We start from the raw sequence: 22,739 nt of genomic DNA, 5'->3' as shown, positions 1-22,739 counted from the left end.
TATTGTAGTTTCCTCATATGCAGTCTGGCATATGGAATTAATGGAATGCAAGATGCCATGAAACCCAAGGCCTGCAGGATTTTCCTTGCAGATAAGTGAGTTTTTGTTGCCAATTTCTTGAAGTAAGTAGTCAGTTGCTTTTGTTTGTCTGGCGTGAGATAAGCTATCTGGGCAGTTATATTTAAGCTTGCACCCAGGAATATTATCTTTTGAGAGGGCACTAGTTTTGATTTATTTTTGTTTACTGTGTACCCCAGGCCAATTAGTAATCTTTTTACAAACGCCAAATGCTTTAGAAGAATGTCTTTGTTCTCTGCTTGAATTAGGCAGTCGTCCAAGTAGGGATATATTTGAATTCCTCTTTGTCTGCAAAGGGCAGTGCAGAGAATTGGTAATGCATTGAGCCAGCTATGAATCTGAGGTATCTTCTGCAAGTTTGTCTGATTGGGACATGCAAGTATGCCTCTTTTAGGTCCAAAGTTACGAGCCAAGCCTTCTTGCCCAGCATGGGCAGTAGCTGCTGTAGAGTCAACATCTGGAATCTTGTAACTTCCAGAAACGTATTTAGTATAGACAGGTCCAGTATTTGTCTCCAGGTTTTGTCCTTTCTGGGTAATAGGAAAAGTCTGGAGTAAAATCCTTGCCCCTGCTCTTGTTGTGGTACTTGCTGAATGGCGCTCATGTCCATGAGGGCTGTAATTTGTTTTTGTGCCTCTGCCCATTGATTGTGTGGCAGGTCTGGCATACCTTTTGACCTTGGTAGGGTGTGAAAATGGAACCTGTAGCCTTGGGACACTATGTTCAGGACCCAATTGTCTTGGGTAACCATTTGCCAATTTGATGAAAAAAGTGCTAGTTTTCCCTCTAAGGGGGCTGCCAAAAGAAAAGTGCTTGGATCTGGCAGAGGAAAGTCATTGGGACTGTTTCCTGTATGGTTGTGATTTGTCTTCTCCGCTTTTGGAGGTAGGAGCACCCCATTGTTTAGGCCTGTATGAGCCTTGGGGCTGAAATCTGCCTCTGGGGTGCCTGTATCTGCCTCTTTGTGGTCTGACACTGGAAAGGACCAATATTTAGAAGGCCAGTTCCTGCTAAACCTGGGTGGCTGTACCTGTAAGAAATCCTTGACTGCATGGATTTTGCTTTATCCCCCATTTTTTTTCAACACCTCTTCTGCTTTAGTACTAAACAAAGTATCATGCTGTAATGGTGCATCTAATAATTTTGCTTTAACATGATCAGGCAGATTCTTTTCCTTTAACCAAGCATGCCTACTAATAACAGTACCTGTAACAGCGGCCCTGCAAGAGGCCTCCAGTGAATCATAACCACATTGCAAAGTATGCTTTCCCACTTGCTTAGCTGCATGGAATAAATCCTGCAATTCCTTGTTCTCTGAACATTCAGTATTTGTCAACAATTTCTGCTTAAGCAGTGACATTAAATATTGCTGATATTTAAGCATATGAAACCGACAATTTAAAGCCCTTACAGCCAAGGTAGCAGAAGTGAAGACTTTTTTACCCCATCTGTCTAGAGCCCTAGAATTCCTATCAGAGGGGACAGGGTTTTTGTAGTGGAAGCTTTAACCCCTTTGGGATCCTGAGATATAGTTCCTGGGTCAGCAGCGGGGTTTTTATATAGAAATTTATGAGAATCCGGGACCCTGTAGTATCTGTCTGGCTTAGCAGGTGCAGGGGGTAAAGAGTCAAGGACAGGCCAGACTCTGAAAATGCATCATCTACAATGTCTAGAACAGGTGGAATAGCAAGGGGTCTGTGCTAAGGAAGTAGCAGAAAGTCTCTGAGCCTTTTCTTAGATTCAGAATAATCTTGGCTCTCCCAGTGGAAATGCTCCCTCATGGTATGCAGGGTTTCCCCAAAAGAATAATCCTCAGGAGGAGAGGCTGAAGGAATGGATTCTTCAGCATCGGAATCCTCATAGGGAAGCATGGAGTAATCCTGTTCAGAGGAGGAATCAGAGGAAATAGAAACCTGATCAGAAGAATCATACTCTGTCTCTTGCCTAGGCCTCTTATCAGGAGGAGGATGGGAGCCCCTGATAAAAGTAATTAGGTCTTCGGCCAGTTTGAGCATCTGTTTTTTAGGCATGGGAAATTGAGTAGGAACATGCTCTACTTGTTTCTTTGTCTTTAGAGTTGCTTTAGTCTTTGTCTTTGAAGCTGAAGATGGCTTAATATATAGTTGTGTAGGTCTGAAGACATCTTCAGAAGCCGATGCCTACTCAGCGGCTCCGGACCCATCTGAGGGAATGATTTCCGAGTGTCCAATACCTTGAGTATCCAGAGGCCCAGTCGGCTCCACGTGGGAGTCAGAAGCAGCCTGTGGCTCTGAGGTAGCGGGCCCCAGGGGCTGCGAAAGCGTCTCACTGAGAACTGGCGAACCGGCGACTGGCCTAGCAGAGGCTTTGTCATCGGTTTTGGACCTAGGATGCCTATCCTTTTCCTTGTCCTTGCGTTTTTTTAAACTCCAGTTGTCGGCTGTTCCGACGGCATTATATAATTAAATCTTCGGCCAAAGTAATGAAATGCAAAATCGAACCGCCGCTTAATAGTGCTCTGGTTAAATCTAGCACAAAACCGGCAGCTAGCAATGTTGTGATCAGGGCCTAGGCAAGGAATACAGTAAGAGTGAAAATCCTTATGAGGTATTTGCTTTCCAAAAGAAATACAATTGTTAACTTTTTCTGACATCGGTCTGGAGCAAGAAAAAAGTTTCCTCAACGGGATACTTAGCTTTAATGAAGACTTCGGTTCTGAAATTCGGATTTGAAAATCTCAGGAGTCGGCCGACCGGCACTTGCGAACTGCTTTTGCTTCGGGCACCGCGCGGCAAGAATGACTGAAGAAAATGGTGTCGGCTGCATCTTTTATACCCCTGGCGCACTGACGTCAGGGAAGAGACGACAGCAACCAACGCCGGACCTAGACTTTGGAATTCTGGCCGACTGAGGGTAGCCTGTCAGCAGGATAACCCAAGAGTAATGACTGCAACAGTGAAACACGATGAACATCTTCTGTAATGAAGACCTTAAACAGTTATACTGTTACTTCTGAGGTGGCTGGTATACAAAATGAGATTGCTTAAACGTGTACACTGATTAATGAATAAGCTAAGTTTGAATCAACTAAATTCTGTAACTAGCCTAAAAGCATTGGAACTGGATGCTGTAATAGATGAAAATGAAAGACTTCTTACTTCTTAATGGGAGATTTTGTTGTATTAATCCTTTAAAGTCCTTTTCAGATATTAAGAACTTGAGTAGAAAACCGATCTATTATTAGGACTCAAATTATGTCTTCTAAGGCAACAGGTTTAGAGTTTGAGATTGGGACATAGTACCATATCCTACTGTTGAGTCGGTAAGGACTTGTGTAGAGGTAAAGGCCATGGTAGAAGAGTAATAAAATTAATTAGCAGAGAATACCACTGTTGCTCAGGTCAGGAGGGAGCTATTAAGATTAAACTGAACTCATCCTGACTTATGTTGAATTGTGCTTCTGATTTAGAGGAAAAGGGAAAGCACATATTAAACTCTGAAAGCACTTAAAGAAAAAAGCCTCTACCTTCCAAAATGTCTTGTGAGACAAGTTTGGAGAAGACATCACACAGCAGACCAGGAACCACACAAGAATATGTTGAAACCACAACACAGAACTGGAAGAAACTGAACTGCCACAAAGTGTATGCAAAAGAAAAGTTTATTGACCACAAAACTAAGAACTTTTGTCAAGGTGTAACAAAGACTTCATCAGAATTTATTAAACAATTCACCATCACAAATTTAAATCCCCCTCTAAAAAAGTCACATTCTGAAAGCACTGATATTGTATTAAACACTTCAATTAAATTAACTGATTGATACTTGAAAGTTCACAGTACATTACATGCAAAAAGTTCTATTTTATGCTTTAAACATTTTAAAATAAAAATATATCTATTATATAAAATGCGCATATTAATTAAAACCTTATCAATCTACACCAGATAAGAATGCAGTCTTAAAACACTTACGACTGAAACTTTTGCTAAGGCCCAGGAAGGAGTGTGTGTGAAGTCTGATCTGCCAAGTTAATTCTTTAGCTTTCATCAGATCTGCTCAAGAACCCCCAGGACCTTTTTCAACCACATAAACCATATCAACTCAAAACAATAAGAATATGTTTGCTGGAAACTTAGAGAAATTTTCTTAAACTAAGTGTTGTTCTCAGTTTTGTTTTTTACTGGGAATGTGGTTGTTTAACCCAGCGAAAATTTAGGGACTGCATCTACAAACAGTCTTATGAAATAAAAAACAAAAATCAGAACACTTTGTTTAAAAATTAACTTGGCAGATCAGACTTACCACACAACTGTTCATTTTAGATTTAATTGAAGTGCTTTAATACACTACTGGTGCTTTTAAAACGTGTATTTTATAGAGGGGGATTTAAATTTGTGAGGGGGATTTTTTTAATAGATTCTGATGAAGTCTTGGTTACACTCTGACGAAGGCGCTTGATTTTGTGGTCAATAAATGTTTCTTTTGCATACACTTTCTTTGTGACAGTTCTGTTGATCCCTCACTGGGGTGCATTCATCCACTCTTCTTGAGTGGAGTTATGGGGGCTATTACTTTTTCTTTTTCCATCTCCACATGGCTGGGCACAAATGCTAGCAGTTATAGCAATGGATAATATCAAACTCCTGATCAGGGAAAAAAAAACATACCAGTATGGATTCTGGTTAATAATATGTTGCAAAATGAACACCTGGAATCCTTGACCTTCTAATGCACTGCATGTAGGAATGTGATGATCAAGATCCATTCTGGATAAGTAGAAGAGGGACATATAAGTATATAGTGCAGGGACCAGGCACACTGTCATTGCCCAGGACTTGACGCCATTGTATGTGCTGTCAGTAGGAATGAAAGTTCAGGGATGAAAGTTAAAAACAGTTAAGCTGAGAACAGCAAAATGAAAATCCCATCAGTTATCAAACGCAGAGACTCCCCAGCATCATATGCCCATTTATTTTTCACTGAGGTTTTCATAGACTAGTCCCTTTTGTGGCCTAATGGCAGTTTGTGATTCAGCATAGCACTGCTGGACATAATCCAAGATTAACTTACATAGTCATTTTCTAGGAGACTTTTTAAACAAGTTTATAAAATTAAAGGAGGCTATATCCATGCTACTGTAAAGACAACAAAACTTCCTTCTTCCACACAAAATAGAACAACTCTGCCCCCAACAAAAAATTCACCGACTGTGAAATAAAGGGCACAAGCAGAAAGTAAATCTCTTTATTTTCTAGCGCTTCGGTGTTTCCACCTTCAAGGAATATCAAGCATTCAAAATGCAAAATACATGTTCTTATATAGAAATTTCTAATTAATAACACACACCCTACTTTAATTAAAAAATTATATAATTATATAATAAAATCCTGTCTTAAATTAGACATTTCCAATTAAGCTCATTATTAAGACCTGTGGGTGTCATAGTTTTATACTTTAAAATAAAAATGCTTTCTTTGTACAACAACCTTTGTTTCAATACATTTTCATCATCAAATAAACATTTCACACTTTCTAAAACAGTGCCTTTTAATAAAGACACATCACCATTATGAAATGTATTAAAATGTGAAGCAATTATTTTATTTTCCCTCTTATTTTTCACATCCCTAACATGTTCCATGAACCTAATACGGAATTATATATCCATGCTACTGCCTGTTGTTGCTTTTGTGACCTCGGCAAAGAACTCAAGAGTTACCTGACATGACCCTTCATACTGTGAAATCCATGCTACTATAGAGCCTGATTTCTACTGGTTTCATGTAGTCAATACTAATTTTCTTTATAATGTTTCCTATCAATTGTCCAACCAGTACAATTAACCTAAATACACTGTATTTTGTGTTTCTCTCACATTTGTCTTTTTCTTGTCTTTGGTTAATGCTTAATTCTCCCATGGCTGTTAAAAAAGTGGTCAGAGGTGTTAATAGTTCTTAACCCACTTCCTTAACAGTTTTGGAGAATCACACTGAGGCTTCCCAAACCGTTTTTATTTTCCAGAAATCATATTGAACACTATTCTGTGTTACTCAGTTTGCATCAACATTCTTTCCCATCCCAAATTTAGACTAATTTTCTTCTCTACCTTAGCTGCCTCTCCATCCTCCTTTGTGGACACCTAACAGTGTAAACAGAGTTCCTCCCTAACCCAAGCAAGTGTAACCTGGACAACTGGATGTGGAACAGGAAATTCCTCACTGATATGGCACCCAAGTGTCTAATGGATACAGGTAGCCTGTAAATGGTTCATCTCCCAGGCCCCTGCTTGTAAATGTTTCATCTCCAAGCCCCTGCTTACACTTATCAATGGTACCAGAGCTTGTCAGAAATTTGGGATGCATGGCTAGGCTTAAAAAGGCCCTTGTGGTTGTTAGTCCTAGTAAACACATATGAACCTGTAAACCAGCATTTGTAAACAGTTTGTTGAAAATGCCAGTTTCTTTAAATGGGTTACACTAAAGTGATTTCTCCTTACCTCCTTTGTTGCAGTGGACCCTAGAGTTATTTACAACAGGGTAAATGAGGCAAGATTTTTGTACAGGTTGTGCATGGTTTTGCTTCATTTTATATATGTATATATATATATATATATATATATATATATATATATATATATATATATATATATCAGATGCAGTTTCAGTAAGGTGGTTTAATCAAACTGCATCTGATGAATTTATTTGCATGAATGTGACCTACATCATTTAAATGAGAAAAACAGATCCACATTGAATTGCACTAAACTGCAGAGATAAAGCTTCAGAACTACATACCACAAAAGAGAAACACATGCTGATGACTGGCACCAAACTGCACAGACAAATCTTCAAATCTAGATTCTACAAAGAAAGACACGTTGATGACAAATGGCATTAAACTGTAGAGATAAAACTTCAGAAATCTCAATGTTAACAAAGTACCTAACACAATCAGTTGGGATGACTCAAATGCTGCTCCTCCTCCATCAATGATGATGCACCGATATTCACCACTGTCCTTAAGTGTTACATTCTGAATCTGAAGAGAAGCAATTCCATCAATGAGCTTGTTAGGGTCAATACAGATCCTTCCGTAGTACTGTCTCTCCTCATTTGCCATCTGCTTTGCCTTATAAGTTTGGAGAACAGTCCACTGACTCCTCTTACGTACGTGCCACTGAACTTCAAGCTGATCTGGTTCATGGTTTTCTTCTGGTGTAAATGCACAGTGCAGAGTAACATTTTTGCCAGCTGCAACATGTTGCAGAGGTTCATTCATCACCACTAATCGAACACCTACAGCAAAGCAAAACAGCCTGTAACATGGTGCAAGTTATCATGTGGCCAGCAGGAGGTGCTAAAATGCATTTTTTTTAATCAAATATCTTTGTACCGAACCTTTGTAAACAGAAAGTACAGCTGTGTACACTTACCATAAATGTAGATGTTCGAGTGTATTCATCGCACTTGAGTTATCTGCCTGCAGGTAGCCCTCAGTCGGCCTGAATACCACAGTCTTAGTATTTTTGCATTGGGTGCTGTCGCTTCTTCCAAGACATCAGGTCATCAGGGGTATAAAACATGCAGCCACCGCATTACATCAGTTTTTGTTGCCCCAAATGTCAGAAGCACCCAGATAGGGAGTTAGTATATGGTGGGGAATACCGACAGTAAAAAGTAAATACTAATGCCATAAGGAACATAAGGAATGTCCATAGAGAGGAAACATAGAATAATTGAGCAAACCAGGGGGCTGGAGGGAGGGAAACCAGGACTGCAACACTGAATACACTAACATCTACATTTATGGTAGGTGTACACAACTGTACTATGTTCTTCGTATTTCACTGTTGCAGTCATCACACTTGGGTTGATTCCCAAAGCTGAGGAAAGGTGGAGGCAGTCAATAAGTGTTAGGGCTGGCTAGTAGGTCTTGCAAAACTGCTGTAGCAAATCCAGCCCTGGATTTAGAAAAGATAGGCAAGTGGTAATACTTGGTGAAGGTGTGTACAGACCTCCAGGGTGCAGCTTCCAGAATGTCCCTGGTAGGGACTCCCCAGAGAAATGCTGTAGAGGTGGAAGTAGCCCTAGTGGAATGTGGTCTGATCCCCTGTGGGGTAGGTTTACCATGGTGCTTGTAGCAGAAACGGATGCAGTATGCTATCCATTTGGAAATGGTTTGTTTTGAAATAGCCTTACCCTCTGCCCCTGTAGCAAAGATGACTAGCAGCTGGTCAGATTTTCTGAAAGGCTTAATCCTGTCAAGGTAGAACCTAAGCTATCTGTGCATGTCCAAGGAGTGCAGGATCCTTTCCCCTTTATTCTGAGGGTTAGGGAAAAAAGTTGGCAAATGGATGGATTGGTTAAGAGCCACACTGGACAGCACCTTGGGCATAAAGGACGGGTTAGTCCTGAGGGAAACCCTGTCAGCACGGAAAATAATGAAGGATTCCACAGCCATTAGTGCCTGTAACTTAGACACTCTTCTTGCTGAAGTTATGGCTAAAAGCAAGGCTGTTTTCCAAGAAAGGAATTTTAACTCTGCTGAGGCAGCAGGTTCAAAAGGGGGAAGCATGAGCTTTTCCATTACAAAGTTAAGGTCCCAGGCAGGGGTGTGTGCTCTCCTAGAGGGCCTTAAATTGTTTGCCCCTCTCAGGAACTGTTTGATGAGAGGGTGGGAAAACAGAGGTGGCTCAGTATTGTAATGAGCTGAGATGGCAGAGGCATGAATCTTAATGGAGGAGAAGGATAGGCCTCTGTGGAGTAGCTCTGCTAGGTAATCCAGGATTAGAGGTAAGGAGGGGACTGCTGTGTTCTTTCCTTGAGAATGATTCCAGGAACAATATCTTTTCCACTTCTCAGCATAGGATTTCCTAGTACTAGGCCTTCTGGCTTCAAGAATGACATCCAGCACCTGTTTGCTGAGGGCTGCTGGTGGGGTGTTCAAGGGATAAGCCAGGCTGCAAGGTTTAGGGTTTGCAATTGTGGATGCAAAATCTGTCCCTCCTGCTGAGACAGCAGGGTAGGAGTCTGGTGAAGGTGCCAAGGTGGCACTGTTAGGCTGTGTAAAAGTGGGTAACAGTGCTGGCATGGCCAATCTGGGGCAATAAGGATTGCCCCTGGCCTGTCCTGTTTTATCTTGAGTAGTACTCAAGAGAGAAGCAGCAGAGGAGGAAAGGCATAAATTGAGAGGTTTTCCCATTGAAAGGATAGGGCATCCAAATAGGGCATCCACCTTCCAGGCCCTGCTGTGAGGGTTCCTGGTGCAGAATTTGCTCAACTGGTGGTTCTCGTGGGAGGCAAAGAGGTCCACCTCCAGTGTCCCCCACCTCTGGATCAGTAGGTAGAAGGTGTTGGGCTCCAATTTCCACTCGTGTGGGTCAAGAAGATTTCTGCTTAATTCATCTGCCAGTGAATATTGTCGTCTGGCAGGAATTAAGTTTGTAGATGCACTTGATTGCTCTAGGCTGTGTTGCACAGGGCCATGGCTAACCTGCAGAGTAGGTAATAATGGGTTCCCCCCTGTTTGTTTATGTACCACATAACTGTGGTGTTGTCTGTTTTTATAAGCAGTTCTCCTGGAAGGATTAGGTGTTTGAAGGCTGTCAGAGCATTCTGTACAACTATCATCTCTTTTTGATTGATGTGCAGGAGAATCTGCCCTGGACTCCAATGGCCCTGAATGCATTTTCCTGTCATGTGAGCCCCCCATGCATAGTCTGATGCATCTGTTGTCAGGGTTTGGGTGGTGAGGGGTTGAGTGAAAAGCAGTCCCTTGTTGTGGTTGCATGCTTCTGCCCACAAAAGGAACTCTGCCCTTAGACAAGGTATGATAGGAATGACTTTCCAGGTCCTAAGAATGTTGGCACCAAAGACTTAAGTACCACTGAAGTTTCCTCATATGCAGTCTTGCATATGGAATCAGCAGAATACATGAGGCCATGAACCCTAGGGGTTGTAGAATTTTCCTTGCAGATAGTTGGGTTCTGGTGGCCATTTGTTTGAAGTAATTTGTCAGATAGACCTGTTCTCTGAAGTGAGAAATGCCATCTGGGAAGTTATGTCCAAGCTTGCTCCCAGGAATACGATTTTCTGACTGGGTACCAGTTGTGATTTCATTTTGTTGATGGTATACCCCAATGAAGTGAGAAGGCTTTTTACAAATGCCAGGTGCTGAAGTAGCAATTTCTGACTGTCTACCTGAATCAGACAGTCATCCAAGTATGGGTACATTTGGATATTTCTCTGTCTGCAGTATGCAATGGCTGGAGCCAGGCACTTTGTGAATACTCTGGGCGCAGTAGATAAGCCAAAGGGAAGTGCATAAAACCTTCCCTGAAACGTAGACATTTCCTGCATGACTCCCTTATGGGCATGTGCAGATAAGCTTCTTTTAAGTCTAGAGTGACGAACCAGGCATCCTTGGCTAGCATAAGAAGAAGCTGTTGCAGGGTAAGCATCTTGAATTTTGGGACCACCAGAAAGGTGATGAGAATTGAAAGATCCAGGATTGGGCGCCAAGAGCTCTCTTTTCTGGGCACCAGGAAGAATCTGGAGTAGAAACCCTGACCCTTTTGTTCTACTGGAACAGGTTGAATAGCTCTGATATTGAGCAGGGAAAGTACTTGCTTTTGAGCCTCTGCCCACTAGTTTGGAGGAAGGTCTGGAAACCCACTTGGGGTTGGCAGTGAATGGAAGGAGAATTTTACCCCTGGGATACGTTTAGGACCCATTGGTCCTGAGTAATAGACATCCAATTTTTTGCATGAAGGGCAAGTTTTCCTCCTAGGGGCACAAGTAACTGGGCATTTCTGGGAAGGATAATTGAAAAGTCATGTGAACTTTTTCCATAAGGGGGTGGCTTACCACTCCGTTTTTGAGGTGGGGGCACTCCATTGTTTAGACCTCTGCATACCCCGAGACTGTAGTCTGGGTGGCCTGTTTCCCCTGGGTCTGGCCTGGGAAGGCCTGGAAGGGGCTAGAAATGACCAGTTTTTTGAAGGCCAATGCCTACTGAATCTAGGTGGTTGCACTTATAAAAATTATTTGACAGTTTGCATAGATTTAGCTTTTTCTTCCATCTTTTTAAGAACTTCTTCTGCTTTGGTGCCAAACAAACGGTCCTTATTTAAAGGAGCATCTAGTAATTTGGATTTGACATGATCTGGTAAGGATTGCTCCCTCAGCCAAGCATGCCTTCTCAGTACAGACCCAGTGACTGCAGCCCTGCAAGATGCTTCTAAGGCATCAAAGCCACACTGCAAAGTATGTTTACTAACTTGGTTTTCAGAATGCAATTCAATGCCCTGATGGCAAGAGTTGCAGAGGTATACACCTTCTTACCCCATCTGTCTAAAGCTCTGGAATCCCTGTCCGAAGGTGTAAAATTTTTGGCTGTAGTAGCCTTAATACCCTCAAGTCCCTGGGAAATGGTTTCTGGATCCGAATTGGGATTCTTGAAGAGAAATTTGTGGGAATCAGGTACTCTGTAGTACCCGTGATGTTTCCTAGGGTCTGGGTGTAATGTATCTGGAGTAAAACTGGATTCCATAAAAACATCATCTGCAACATCCAGTACATGGGGTATAGCTAGAGGCCTGTGCTGAGGCAACTCTAAAAATTCTCTGAGTTTCTTTTTGGACTGAGGGTAGTCTTGGCATTCCCAGTGGAAATGCTCTCTCAAAGTATGCAAAAAGTTTCACCTAAAGAAAAATCCTCTGGAGGAGAGGCAGAGGGAATGGATTCCTCTGCATCTGAATCCTCATAGGCATGCCCTGATGATCAGAAGGGTCAGAGTCATCGGACTCCTGGTCTGTAGAATCAGAAGGAAACTCAATTCTTAGTCTCTTAGCAGGGGAAGGCTGGCTTCCCCTAACTAGGGTAATAAAGTCTTCAGCCATTCGAAGCATTTGTTTTTGTGGCATGGGAGCTTGAGCATGCACTTTGGTCATCGGTTCTCTAGGCGTAGTGCGTACTCTGGGCCTAAGAAACTCGGTAGTTTTGGGTAAAAACAAAGTTGCCAGTTTGATTCAAACATCGGTAGGATGGGATGCACCCTCAGAAGCTGGTGCCTGCACAGCGGCTCCAGACCTATCCAAGGTAGAGACATCCACAGGTTCCATACTCGAAGAAGCATCTCGCGGCATACCAGACTCCAAATGGGTCTCAGCAGAGGCCTGCGAATCCATAGAAGCAGACATCAGGGTCTGCAAAGTAACTTTACTGAGTACCGGCGGACTGGTGACTAACTTAACGGAAGCGTCGTTGGCAGTTTTGGACCTATGTGGTCTGTCTCTGTCTTTATCTTTTCGTTTTTTCGGAAGATGGGTAGTCAGATAACTTATCAAAGCCATTTCAGAATACGAAGAACGAAAGCGAAAGAATTTAGCAACAAAGATAGCCCGACGACTAATGATTTGGGCGTTAAACAAAGCACAAAACTGACAGCGAGGGACGTTGTGGTCTGGGCCTAAACAGGTGACATAGTAAGAATGAAAATCTCTGTGAGGTATTTGCTTTCCACAGGCAAGACAATAGTTAACTTTTTCTGACATCGGTTAGAGCAAGAAAAAAGGATCCCCAATGGGGTACTTAGCTTTAGAAGACTTCAGGATTACAAGCTTGAAGCTTGAAAATGAAAATTTCAGGTAGCGGCCGACCAGTACTTGCGAACTGCTTCTGCTTTGGGCTCCCGCTCGGCAAGAAAGACTGGTGTAATGGTGTCGGCTGCATGTTTTATATCCCTGACGACCTGACGCCATGGAAGAAGCGACAGCACCCGATGCAGAAATACTAAGAGTCTGGTATTCGGGCCGACAGAGTTACCTGCAGGCAAATAACCCAAGTGTGATGACTGCAACAGTGAAACATGAAGAACATCAGGACATAACATGTACACAAAAAATATATATAAATCATATGTAAATTCTGTGTCAGATGTCTATCTTCACCAGTACCTGGTACCCCCCCCCCCTTTGTTGCTTTTTTGAGACTCAGGATCCACTTTTTCTTGGGCTCAACCCAACTCACTCTCCACAGCACAAACTTGTGCTCGACATACCTTACACCCAAGAGTTTAGCTGCTGGATGCAATGACTGATGCTTGGAATTAACAAATATTATGAACATCGGTACAGTCAATCAGCCAAACACCATTAAGTATTGCTAAAATTATCACAAGTATTTAAAATAGTACTACTAATACAGAGCACTCGCACTTTAATCACAATGTTACATTAAAGATCATCAAGATATGTTAGGTTTCAGTTCCACAAAGATATATTATATTTCAGTTCTATGCAGATATGTTAGGCTTCGGTTTCATGCGGATAGTTTAGCTTATAGTTCCATGTAGATACATTACATTTCAATTCTAGTTTGACTGTATATGAAAGAAAGGCTTTGTTTATACAAAGAGGAGCTTACTGACAAGTACCAAATTCATAGCCAAGGAAGTTATTTTAAGGATAAACTATATGAAAGCTTGTAAAGGAAGGAGAAAATTAAGATGTTGCAAGGGGTTAAGATAAAAAGTTGTGTGAATAACGGTTTTCAGATGTATACTACACATATACATCGGCCCTTCTAAAATGGTAAAATAGGCGTGGCCAAGATGCCAGTCTGATAGCAGCAGAAATCCATAGCTCTGCTTAGATTTTAATATCCTGACAGGAAATATACTTTAATTTTTAGAAAAATCTAACTAAAAGTATACTAAAAGATAGACTGACATAGCCCTATTATTTTCTCAAAATTAATACATAGTCAAGAGATTTTTTTTAATTACTCCTGTCAAGTAGTTTTCTACTGGAGATCTCAACATGAGCAACTCGAAGAACCCACACCAGGAGAGTGCGGTGAAGAAAGAATGACATTTTATAACAACAAACATCCAAAAACTGTCACTAAAAATGGACAAATTTGAAAACAAAATGGATATTATCAAACAAGAATGCAGTAAACAACTGGAACTTCTAAATGGAATAGTAAAAAAAACAATCTGAACAGATTTTTGCCTTAAAGGAAACAGTAACTGACCTAGATACTAGAGTACGAATGAAGTAGTAGCCAAACTATAACAAAAACAAAGTTCCGTTCGGACAAACAGGAAAAGTCTTTAATTAGCAGTGCATAAAATCCAACCACATTGAGCGCTTTCGTCTGCACAAAGCAGACTTCTTCAGAATAATGAATCAATAGTGCCTCTGATTTTTATACAATTCTTTAACCTCAACAATTATTCAATAATTAATAAATTGATTAAAACAATCAAATTAAAACATTTTTTATGCAAAAGTGGGTTCTCAAACTTGATTAACCCTTGATGTTTTGTGCGTTCATAGAACTACCAAATAAAGTGCAGCTGTACTAAAGAATATATATGTTTATATTTGTGTGTTGTATACATTTGAATGTGTATTAAGAACAATTTAATAATTCATATTGTAGTTTTTTTTTAAAAATTTTCATGTTGTATTTTCTAAAAAAATTGAGTAATATTGCAAAGTCTAGAAGAATAAACTGTATTTCAAATCAAGGTGTAAGAAATTTTGGTTGTTATAGTTGTATTAACAACCTTAAAATGAGATAATGTAGTTAATTTCAAGACAGTGTACAATAGTAAAATAATACATTTTAAAACCTTTTATAATAATATAAACCAAGATATTATAAACTACAATAAATACATATTAAAAAATTAATTACATATTATGTTATATATGAATGCTTAGTTAAAATATACAAATATTCTAAAAATAATTCTCCTCATGCCCAATATGTCATTTTGTTGTTAAATATTAATATGGGTCAAACCGAGGCAGCTTTGTCAATTAATATAGCTTTTATGTTAATATATTCGTTGAGACCTGGAAAATAATTGGACTTAAGTCTCAACTGCCACTTTACCTCCCTTTGTAATAGGATGTTCTTAATATCCCCTCCCCTAGTGTCTGTTTTTATCAAATCTAAAATTGCAAACTTAAAATCTGTAAAACCTTCACAAAGTACAGAATGTTTGTAGAGGGCACTTGTCTCCTTTTTCACCTTAATGTCATTCATGTGTTCATAAATTCTCTCTCTAATTTGTTTTGTGGCATGGGAGCTGAGCATGCACTTTGGTCATCGGTTCTCTAGGCGTGAAGGATTTGAAGCCTAAGAAACTCGGTAGTTTTGGGTAAAAACAAAGTTGCCAGTTTGATTCAAACATCGGTAGGACGGACTATACCTCAGAAGTTGGAAAGCCTGCACAGCGGCTCCAGACCCATCCAAGGTAGAGACATCCGCAGGTTCCATACTCGAAGAAGCATCTTGTGGCATACTAGACTCCGAATGGGTCTCAGCAGAGGCCTACGAATCCATAGAAGCAGAGTATCAGGTCTGCAGTGTGCTTTTACTTAGAGTACCAAGCGACTGGCGACTAGCTTAACGGAATCGTCGTCGGCAGTTTTGGACCTATGCGGTCTGTCTCTGTCTTTATCTTTTTGTTTTTTCGGAAGATGGGTAGTCGGATGACTTATCAAAGCCATTTCAGAATACGAAGAATGACAGCGAAAGAATTTAGCAACAAAGATAGCCCGACGACTAATGATTTGGGCATTAAACAAAGCACAAAACCGACAGCGAGGGACGTTGTGGTCTGGGCCTAAACAGGTGACGCAGTAAGAATGAAAATCTCTGTGAGGTATTTGCTTTCCACAGGCAAGACAATTGTTAACTTTTTCTGACATCAGTTAGACCAAGAAAAAGGATCCCCAACGGGGTACTTAACTTTAGAAGACTTCAGGATTACAAGCTTGAAAATTAAAATTTCAGGTAGCGGCCGACCAGTACTTGCAAACTGCTTCTGCTTTGGGCTCCCACTCGGCAAGAAAGACTGGTGTAATGGCGTCGGCTACATGTTTTATATCCCTGATGGCCTGACGCCATGGAAGAAGCGACAGCACCCGATGCAGAAATACTAAGACTCTGGTATTCGGGCCGACTGAGGGTTACCTGCAGGCAGATAACCCAAGTGTGATGACTGCAACAGTGAAACACGAAGAACATCAGGACATAACATGTACACAAAAAATATATATATAAAACATATGTAAAATCTGTGTCAGATGCCTATCTTCACCAGTACCTGGTACCCCCCCCCCCTTTGTTCCTTTTTTGAGACCCAGGATCCACTTTATCTTGGGCTCACCCCAACTCACTTTCCACAGCACAAACTTGTGCTCAACATACCTTACACCCAAGAGTTTAGCTGCTGGAAGAAATGACTGATGCTTGGAATTAATAAGAAGTTATGTACTCACCATAACGTTCCATCTGAGTAGGTATCTTCATTTGTCTGCAACCTTTGGGATACGGATCCAATCTCGGATCCGAGCCGGCAACTTCTATCACAGCATAGATCCGAGCTCCTAGCTCCTCCCTTTACCCATAATCCCCTACCAACCCTGACTGACCTCAGATCAAGTTTGCCCCATAGCACAGCTAATACTGTGTCCCAGAGGGAACTAATCTAAAGAACCCCAAGTAGGATCATATTGGTCAGGGGGAAGGGGGGGGGGATGGTTGCAGGCAAATGAAGATAACTACTCAGATCGAAAGTTATGGTGAGTACATAACTTAATCTGAAGTAGGAACTTCATTTGTCTGCAACCTTTGGGACAGAGCCCCCAGTTACCTAAATCTTGGATGGCCTTCATGAAGGAATATTCTGAGCACTGCAGAGCCAAAAGACGCCCTACCTCGGGAGACAATATCTACTTTGTAGTGGCTGATAAAGGTATGAGATGAAGCCCAAGTGGCTGCGGAACAAATGTCATCCAGAGAAACCCTAGCCTTGAAAGCAGCCGATGTAGCAACGGCCCTAGTAGAATGAGCACGGACTCTGAGGTGCAGGCCTTCCGAGCTCTGATATGCTAAGAGAATACAACTAGATATCCATCGGAGAGGGTAACTTTAGAAACCGACTTGCAGTGGTTTTGGCAAAGGAGACAAACAACTGATCGGATTGCCTATGACCAGTAGTTCGATGAATATAAAAACGTGGTTGTCTGTGCACGCCTAAAGAGTGCAGCTTATACTCTCCTTTGTTTTGATAGTTGAGGAAGAATATGGAAGATTAATAGATTGATTAATGTTAGCTTCAAGATACCTTAGGTAGAAAGACGGATTGATCCTGAGGTGAACTCTGTCTGGGTGGAAGACCAAATACGTTGGTTTGACACAGAGAGCCTGAGTTCGAGACCCTCTTGGCTGAAGTTATGGCCACCAAAGGCCGTTTTCCAAGAGAGGTATTTAAGATCAACAGTGGCCGCCTCGAAGGGGCTAGTCAAGGCCTGTAAAACTAGGGATAATCCCATGGAGGTACCATCTCTTTGACCGGGGCCTGAGGAGGAAGGTACCCATGGGAAGGTCTTACAGTTTGAAGTAATAAGTGGGCCTGACTCCTGCCCTACATGATAGTGTGAAATTGCTGCAAGTTGCACTTGACCATGGAAGAACTAGCCCCTGGTGAAGAGAGAAGTTAGAAAATCTAGAACCGGCGCTACCAGCGCCTGTAAAGGATCTAAATGACGGTGCTCTGCCCAAATGGAAAACGTTTCCATTTACTCCGATAGACCCTTCTGGTGGAAGGCGTGAGCTGCTACTAGAATGGCTTTGACTGGTGATGAGATTTGAGTCCTTATCAGGAGTGGAACTGGAGCAACCAAGCCGTCAGCTTTAGGTTGGCCAGGTTTGGAGTCGGGAGACCCAGGGGGTGTGAAATGAGATCTGGGAGGGGATCCAGAATCCAGGGCAGATGAATCAGGTGAGACCATAGGTAAGGGAACCACGTCTGACGAGGCCAGAATGGGGCAATGAGGATCATCTTGCTCCCCAACTGACTGGCTTTCTGCAATAGTTTCAACATCAGGGGCAGAGGCGGGTAAGCATAAAGCAGACCAGGAGGCCAAGCATGAACTAGACAGTCTCTCTGGGACTCCCCCGGAGGGGGGATCAGAGCGAAGTAATCGTTGCATTTGGTATTTGAGGGAGAGGCAAAAAGATCACAACAAGGTCGCCCCCATCGGGTAAATACTTGCTCTGCCACTAGAGGATTGAGAGACCACTCGTAAGGAGTCAGGATAGTACGACTGAGCCTGTCCGCTAAAATGTTGGACCGTCCCGGAATGTGCGTTGTGATGAGAAAGTGGTTGGTGGATATCGCCCATTCCCACACTCTCATGGCCTCGCGGCAGAGAGGGTAAGACCTGGTTCCCCCCTGTTTGTTGATGTACCAGACGACTGACATGTTGTCCGTCTGTACCACAATCGTCCCCACTGGAAGAGGGTTGTGAAGTGCTTGCAACGTCAAAAGCACCGCCCTCATCTCCAGGACGTTGATATGCAGTGAGGTCTCTATGTCGTTCCACGTGCCTTGGACTGTTCTGCCCGAATAGTGCCCCCCCACCCCAGGCGAGAAGCGTCCGTGGTCACTGTGGCGACTGGCGGAGGCAGCGAAGGGGCGTCGTGGAGATTGGAGGACTGGAGCCACCACACGAGTGACCTTTTGCAAACCCTGCTTAAGGGAATGGGATGAGACAGGGGATTGCGAGATAGGGACCATTGTACCTGGAGGGTCCACTGTATGACCCTCATATTCAGCCAGGCCAATGGCAGCAGCGGAATTGCTGCCACCATGGACCCTAGAGCCCTCAGGACCAATTCCGCCGAAGGAGCTTGAAGTTGAAGGATGGCCTGCACGTGCAACCTCAGGTTCTGAAGCCGATCTGGAGTCAAGAAAGCAAGCATCAGTCTGGAGTCCAACCTCGTCCCTATGAAATCCAACACTTGTGTAGGAGCCAGGGAGGATTTGGCCATGTTGATGGTCAACCCTAAGAGTGGAGCCAGATTGAGGAAATAATCCCTGCATGAGCAAAGAAGATGCCTTGTTGGGGTGGTAAGGAGCCAGTCGTCCAGGTACGGAAAGACCTGAATTCCGTGGAGTCTCAGGTGGGCCGCTATCGCTGCCAAGACCTTGGTGAACACCCTGGGGGCTGAGGTGAGACTGAAGGGAAGGACCCTGAACTGGAAATGGCTGGCTCCCAGCTGGAAGCAGAGAAACCTCCTGGAGCGTCTGTCTACGAGAATATGATAGTACGCATCCTTGAGGTCTACTGAGCACATCCAGTCGTTCTCCCGCAGTAGTGGGAGAATAGATTGCAGTGTGACCATCCGGAACTTTACTTTTGGTACTGCCAGGTTCAAGAGAGAGAGGTCCAGGATAGGCCTCACGTCCCCCGACTTTTTTGGCACCAGAAAGAACCTGGAGTAAAACCCTGATCCGAGCTGATCTGGGGGGACGGTCTGGATGGCTCTTTTTTGTAAGAGTTGCTGAATTTCTGCAGCAGCCGCCTCCCTCTGATTGGGTGGTACATCGGGGAGGGTTCTGATTCTGGGGGTTACAAGAAAGGGAATTTGGTAGCCTCTGGATATAACACGAAGCACCCAGCGATCCATTGTTATGGACTCCCACATTGCTAGGTGCCTCGAAAAACGTCCCCCGACTGCCTCCAGAGTGGAGCAGCCAGGTAACCCCTCAGGGGTTCTGCGTGGGCCTCTCAGAGAAGGGTTCTCTGGACCCAAAATTCCTGGGACCCCCTCTGCCTCTAGGGCAGCGTCCTCCCTGTCCTCCTCTGCCACGAGAGGACTGGTTGTCCGGAGCAGACTGGGATTGATGCGATTTCTGGAACCACATCTTCTTCTGACCCTTTTGGTTCTTGGCAAAGGACCTCTGGGGAGCAGAGAAGCGGACTCCGACAGCAGACAACGTCTTCCCGTCTTTCTCACTCTGGACAAGGGTGTTGCGAACGGTTTTGCCAAACAATGCAGAACCATCAAAAGGGGCATTCGCAAATGATGCCTTAAAGGGTTCCGAGAAGTCACAATGTCGGAGCCAGGCTTGCCTCCTCATGACCAGCCCGACTCCGCCTGCTCTAGCGGCTCCCTCAGTGGCATGAGACAAAAGCCGCATAGAGGTGTCGGAAATAGAATGTAGGGGGGACATTCGGGAGGAGTACAGTTGCTTGTCCCCTTCTGACATGGACCCTGGGGGGTAAGCAGCGTATTCTTTAATTAGATCCCGCTGCATCTGAATGACGTGTGCCATATAATTCATGGCCCTCATGGAGAAGGTCGCTGAACTGAAGGCCCGCTTCCCAAGGTGGTCCATCGCGTGAGACTCCTTGCTAGGCGGATGAACCGTGGGGCTCTCCTGAGCCAACTCTCTCTTGGTGGCTGCTGCCACCAACATGGCATCCACAGGGGGACCTCTGCTCCAATGGGTTCTCTCTGACCGGGGGGCTCAAGATTTTGTCTGGGCACTTGGGAACAGGCTCTACAGTGTCCAGCTCCCTCCAAGCCCTAGTGGCTATAAGATCCACCAAGGGGTCGGGGGGAGGGGACACCCAAGAGGTAGATGGCCCTGCCTCAAACGCCTCTAGGAATACGGACTCGTCAGAGGAATCCTTGGGGGCAGACCACCCCCCCCTGATTCTGAGCATTTCCATGATGTCTCCAAAGGAGACATCTTCGGGGGGTGACCTTGGGGAGCCTTCCCCTTTATCCAAGTCCGTATCTTCAGTGAGTGCCTCCTTTTGCACTTCGACTTGCGAGGAACCTCCTCGGGGGGGGGGGGGGGGCTATCCGAGGAGTCCTCACCAGCAATATCCTGTTCCAATGGAACACCTAGAGGCGCTGAAGCAGGCTGCCCGAGGCCGGGTGAGGGGAGCCAGGACCAGCTGAGAGGGAGTGCAGGGGGGAGCCGAAGCCAGGACCAGAGGCCTGGATGCACTCAACAGTACCCTCTCCACCAACGTGAAAGCAGAGGGGGAGCCGCTCTCTGACGGATCCGAGATCCGACTCCCACTCGGATCCGAGGCGGGGATCGGACCCAGAGCCGAGACTATCGAATCCGAAGGACCCGCGCGCTCCGACCGGGACGGGACCGAAAGCATACCGAGTCCCTCGGATCCGAAGCTCAGCCCATGGCTCCGAGAGGTCGGATCCGACAAACTCGAGGGAATCGTCGGAGCTGAAGTGCCTAGCACTGTCGGCACCGACCCACCCCCGGATCCAACGCGGCTCGGCTCCAACAGCTCCGAACCCGGAAGGCGGGTTGGAGAAGGAGCGATGGGAGCAAAAAAAGGGGTCAAGCTCCCCCCCGGAGGGGGGGAGGCAAGAGCACTCCCATCTGCATCTGGGCTTGGATGAACCTCCTCATCATCCGGTCCATGTCCGCATCCGACATACTGAAGGTGGACCTCGAGGAGGCCACCGAGGCAGGCCTGGAGTGCCGCCTCGATGACCTCGACGGGGACCGGGTCACCCCCTCCTCGGGTCCTGGTGAGAAGCAAGGGGATCGGATCCTAGGAGGAGGCGAACCAGAAACCCTGGAGTGAAAAGCCCGTTTGGCAGGCGGGGCCGAGGAGGAGTCTTGACGCCCGCCAAGTGCTTCTCCCCTTCTCTTTCCTGGCCTCCCTCACCTCCGAAGCCACAGTGGGAGGTTGAGTCCTGGTCGGAGGGAGGGCAGGAGTGGCCGCTACCGAGGACTGGGTGGCGGTCACAGAGCTCTGAGGAGGCGGGCGGGTCTGGGGCAAAGGCCCACCAGAACCAGCCGACCTCCGATCCTTAAGTGCCCTGGGGTTGAGCATGGCGCAAATTGCAACCCGAGGAGAGGTGTTCAACCCCAAGGCACCCTACTTGCCAGTGTGGCCATCAGCCGGTGAAAGCTTGTGACCACACTCGGTGCATTTCGAAAAAATGGCTTTAGGGGCCTTCGACATCACTAAAAGAAAACACACACGCTAGGCCCCTACACACTACACACACACACTGCGACCAGCGAGGGCAGGGAGGAGAAATAAAAGATAAAAAATTAAGCTAATTCAAGCTAAAAGGAGTGAAATTAGGGCTAAGGAACACCTAAACACACAAACAAACACTCGCTCAAAAAGTGTACAAGAAAAAAATGAAAACTTTCTTTTCTCACAAAATTAGACCAAGAGCTCTGGAATCTAGCTGTTGCTTGAAGAGTGGCAAACTAGATCTGAGGTCAGTCAGGGTTGGTAGGGGATTATGGGTAAAGGGAGGAGCTAGGAGCTCGGATCTATGCTGTGATAGAAGTTGCCGGCTCGGATCCGTATCCCAAAGGTTGCTGACAAATGAAGTTCCTACTTCAGATCAAATATTATGAACATCGGTACAGTCAAACAGCCAAACACCATTAAGTATTGCTAAAATTATCACAAGTATTTAAAATAGTACTACTAATACAGAGCACTCACACTTTAATCACAATGTCACATTAAAGATCATAAAGATATGTTAGGTTTCCGTTCCACACAGGTATATTATATTTCAGTTCCATGCAGATATGTTAGGCTTCGTTTTCATGCGGATAGTTTAAGCTTATAGTTCCATGCAGATACATTACATTTCAGTTCTAGTTTGACTGTATATGAAAGAAAGGCTTTGTTTATACAAAGAGGAGCTTACTGACAAGTACCAAATTCATAGCCAAGGAAGTTATTTTAAGGATAAACTATATGAAAGCTTGTAAAGGAAGGAGAAAATTAAGATGTTGCAAGGGGTTAAGATAAAAAGTTGTGTGAATAACGGTTTTCAAATGTATACTACACATAT

At 44.1% G+C, this 22,739-nt stretch overlaps 1 protein-coding gene across 1 annotated transcript in view; it reads right to left on the bottom strand.

Moving 5' to 3' along the window:
• Positions 1-22,739, bottom strand: part of LOC122813733 (CD276 antigen-like) — a 281,152-nt gene that overhangs the window by 145,408 nt on the left and 113,005 nt on the right. Inside the window, exon 3 of the mRNA XM_044086204.1 lies at positions 7,002-7,355. Within this exon, the coding sequence (XP_043942139.1) occupies positions 7,002-7,355 (354 nt within the window). The remainder of the gene's footprint in view (positions 1-7,001; positions 7,356-22,739) is intronic.

The sequence above is a fragment of the Protopterus annectens genome, chromosome 10.part0, assembly GCF_019279795.1.
Source record: "Protopterus annectens isolate FY-2018-M chromosome 10.part0, PAN1.0, whole genome shotgun sequence".
In the NCBI taxonomy this organism is placed as follows: domain Eukaryota; kingdom Metazoa; phylum Chordata; order Ceratodontiformes; family Protopteridae; genus Protopterus; species Protopterus annectens.
The sequence above is the reverse complement of the archived record's forward strand: the minus strand, read 5'-3'. Positions and strand labels throughout refer to the sequence as shown.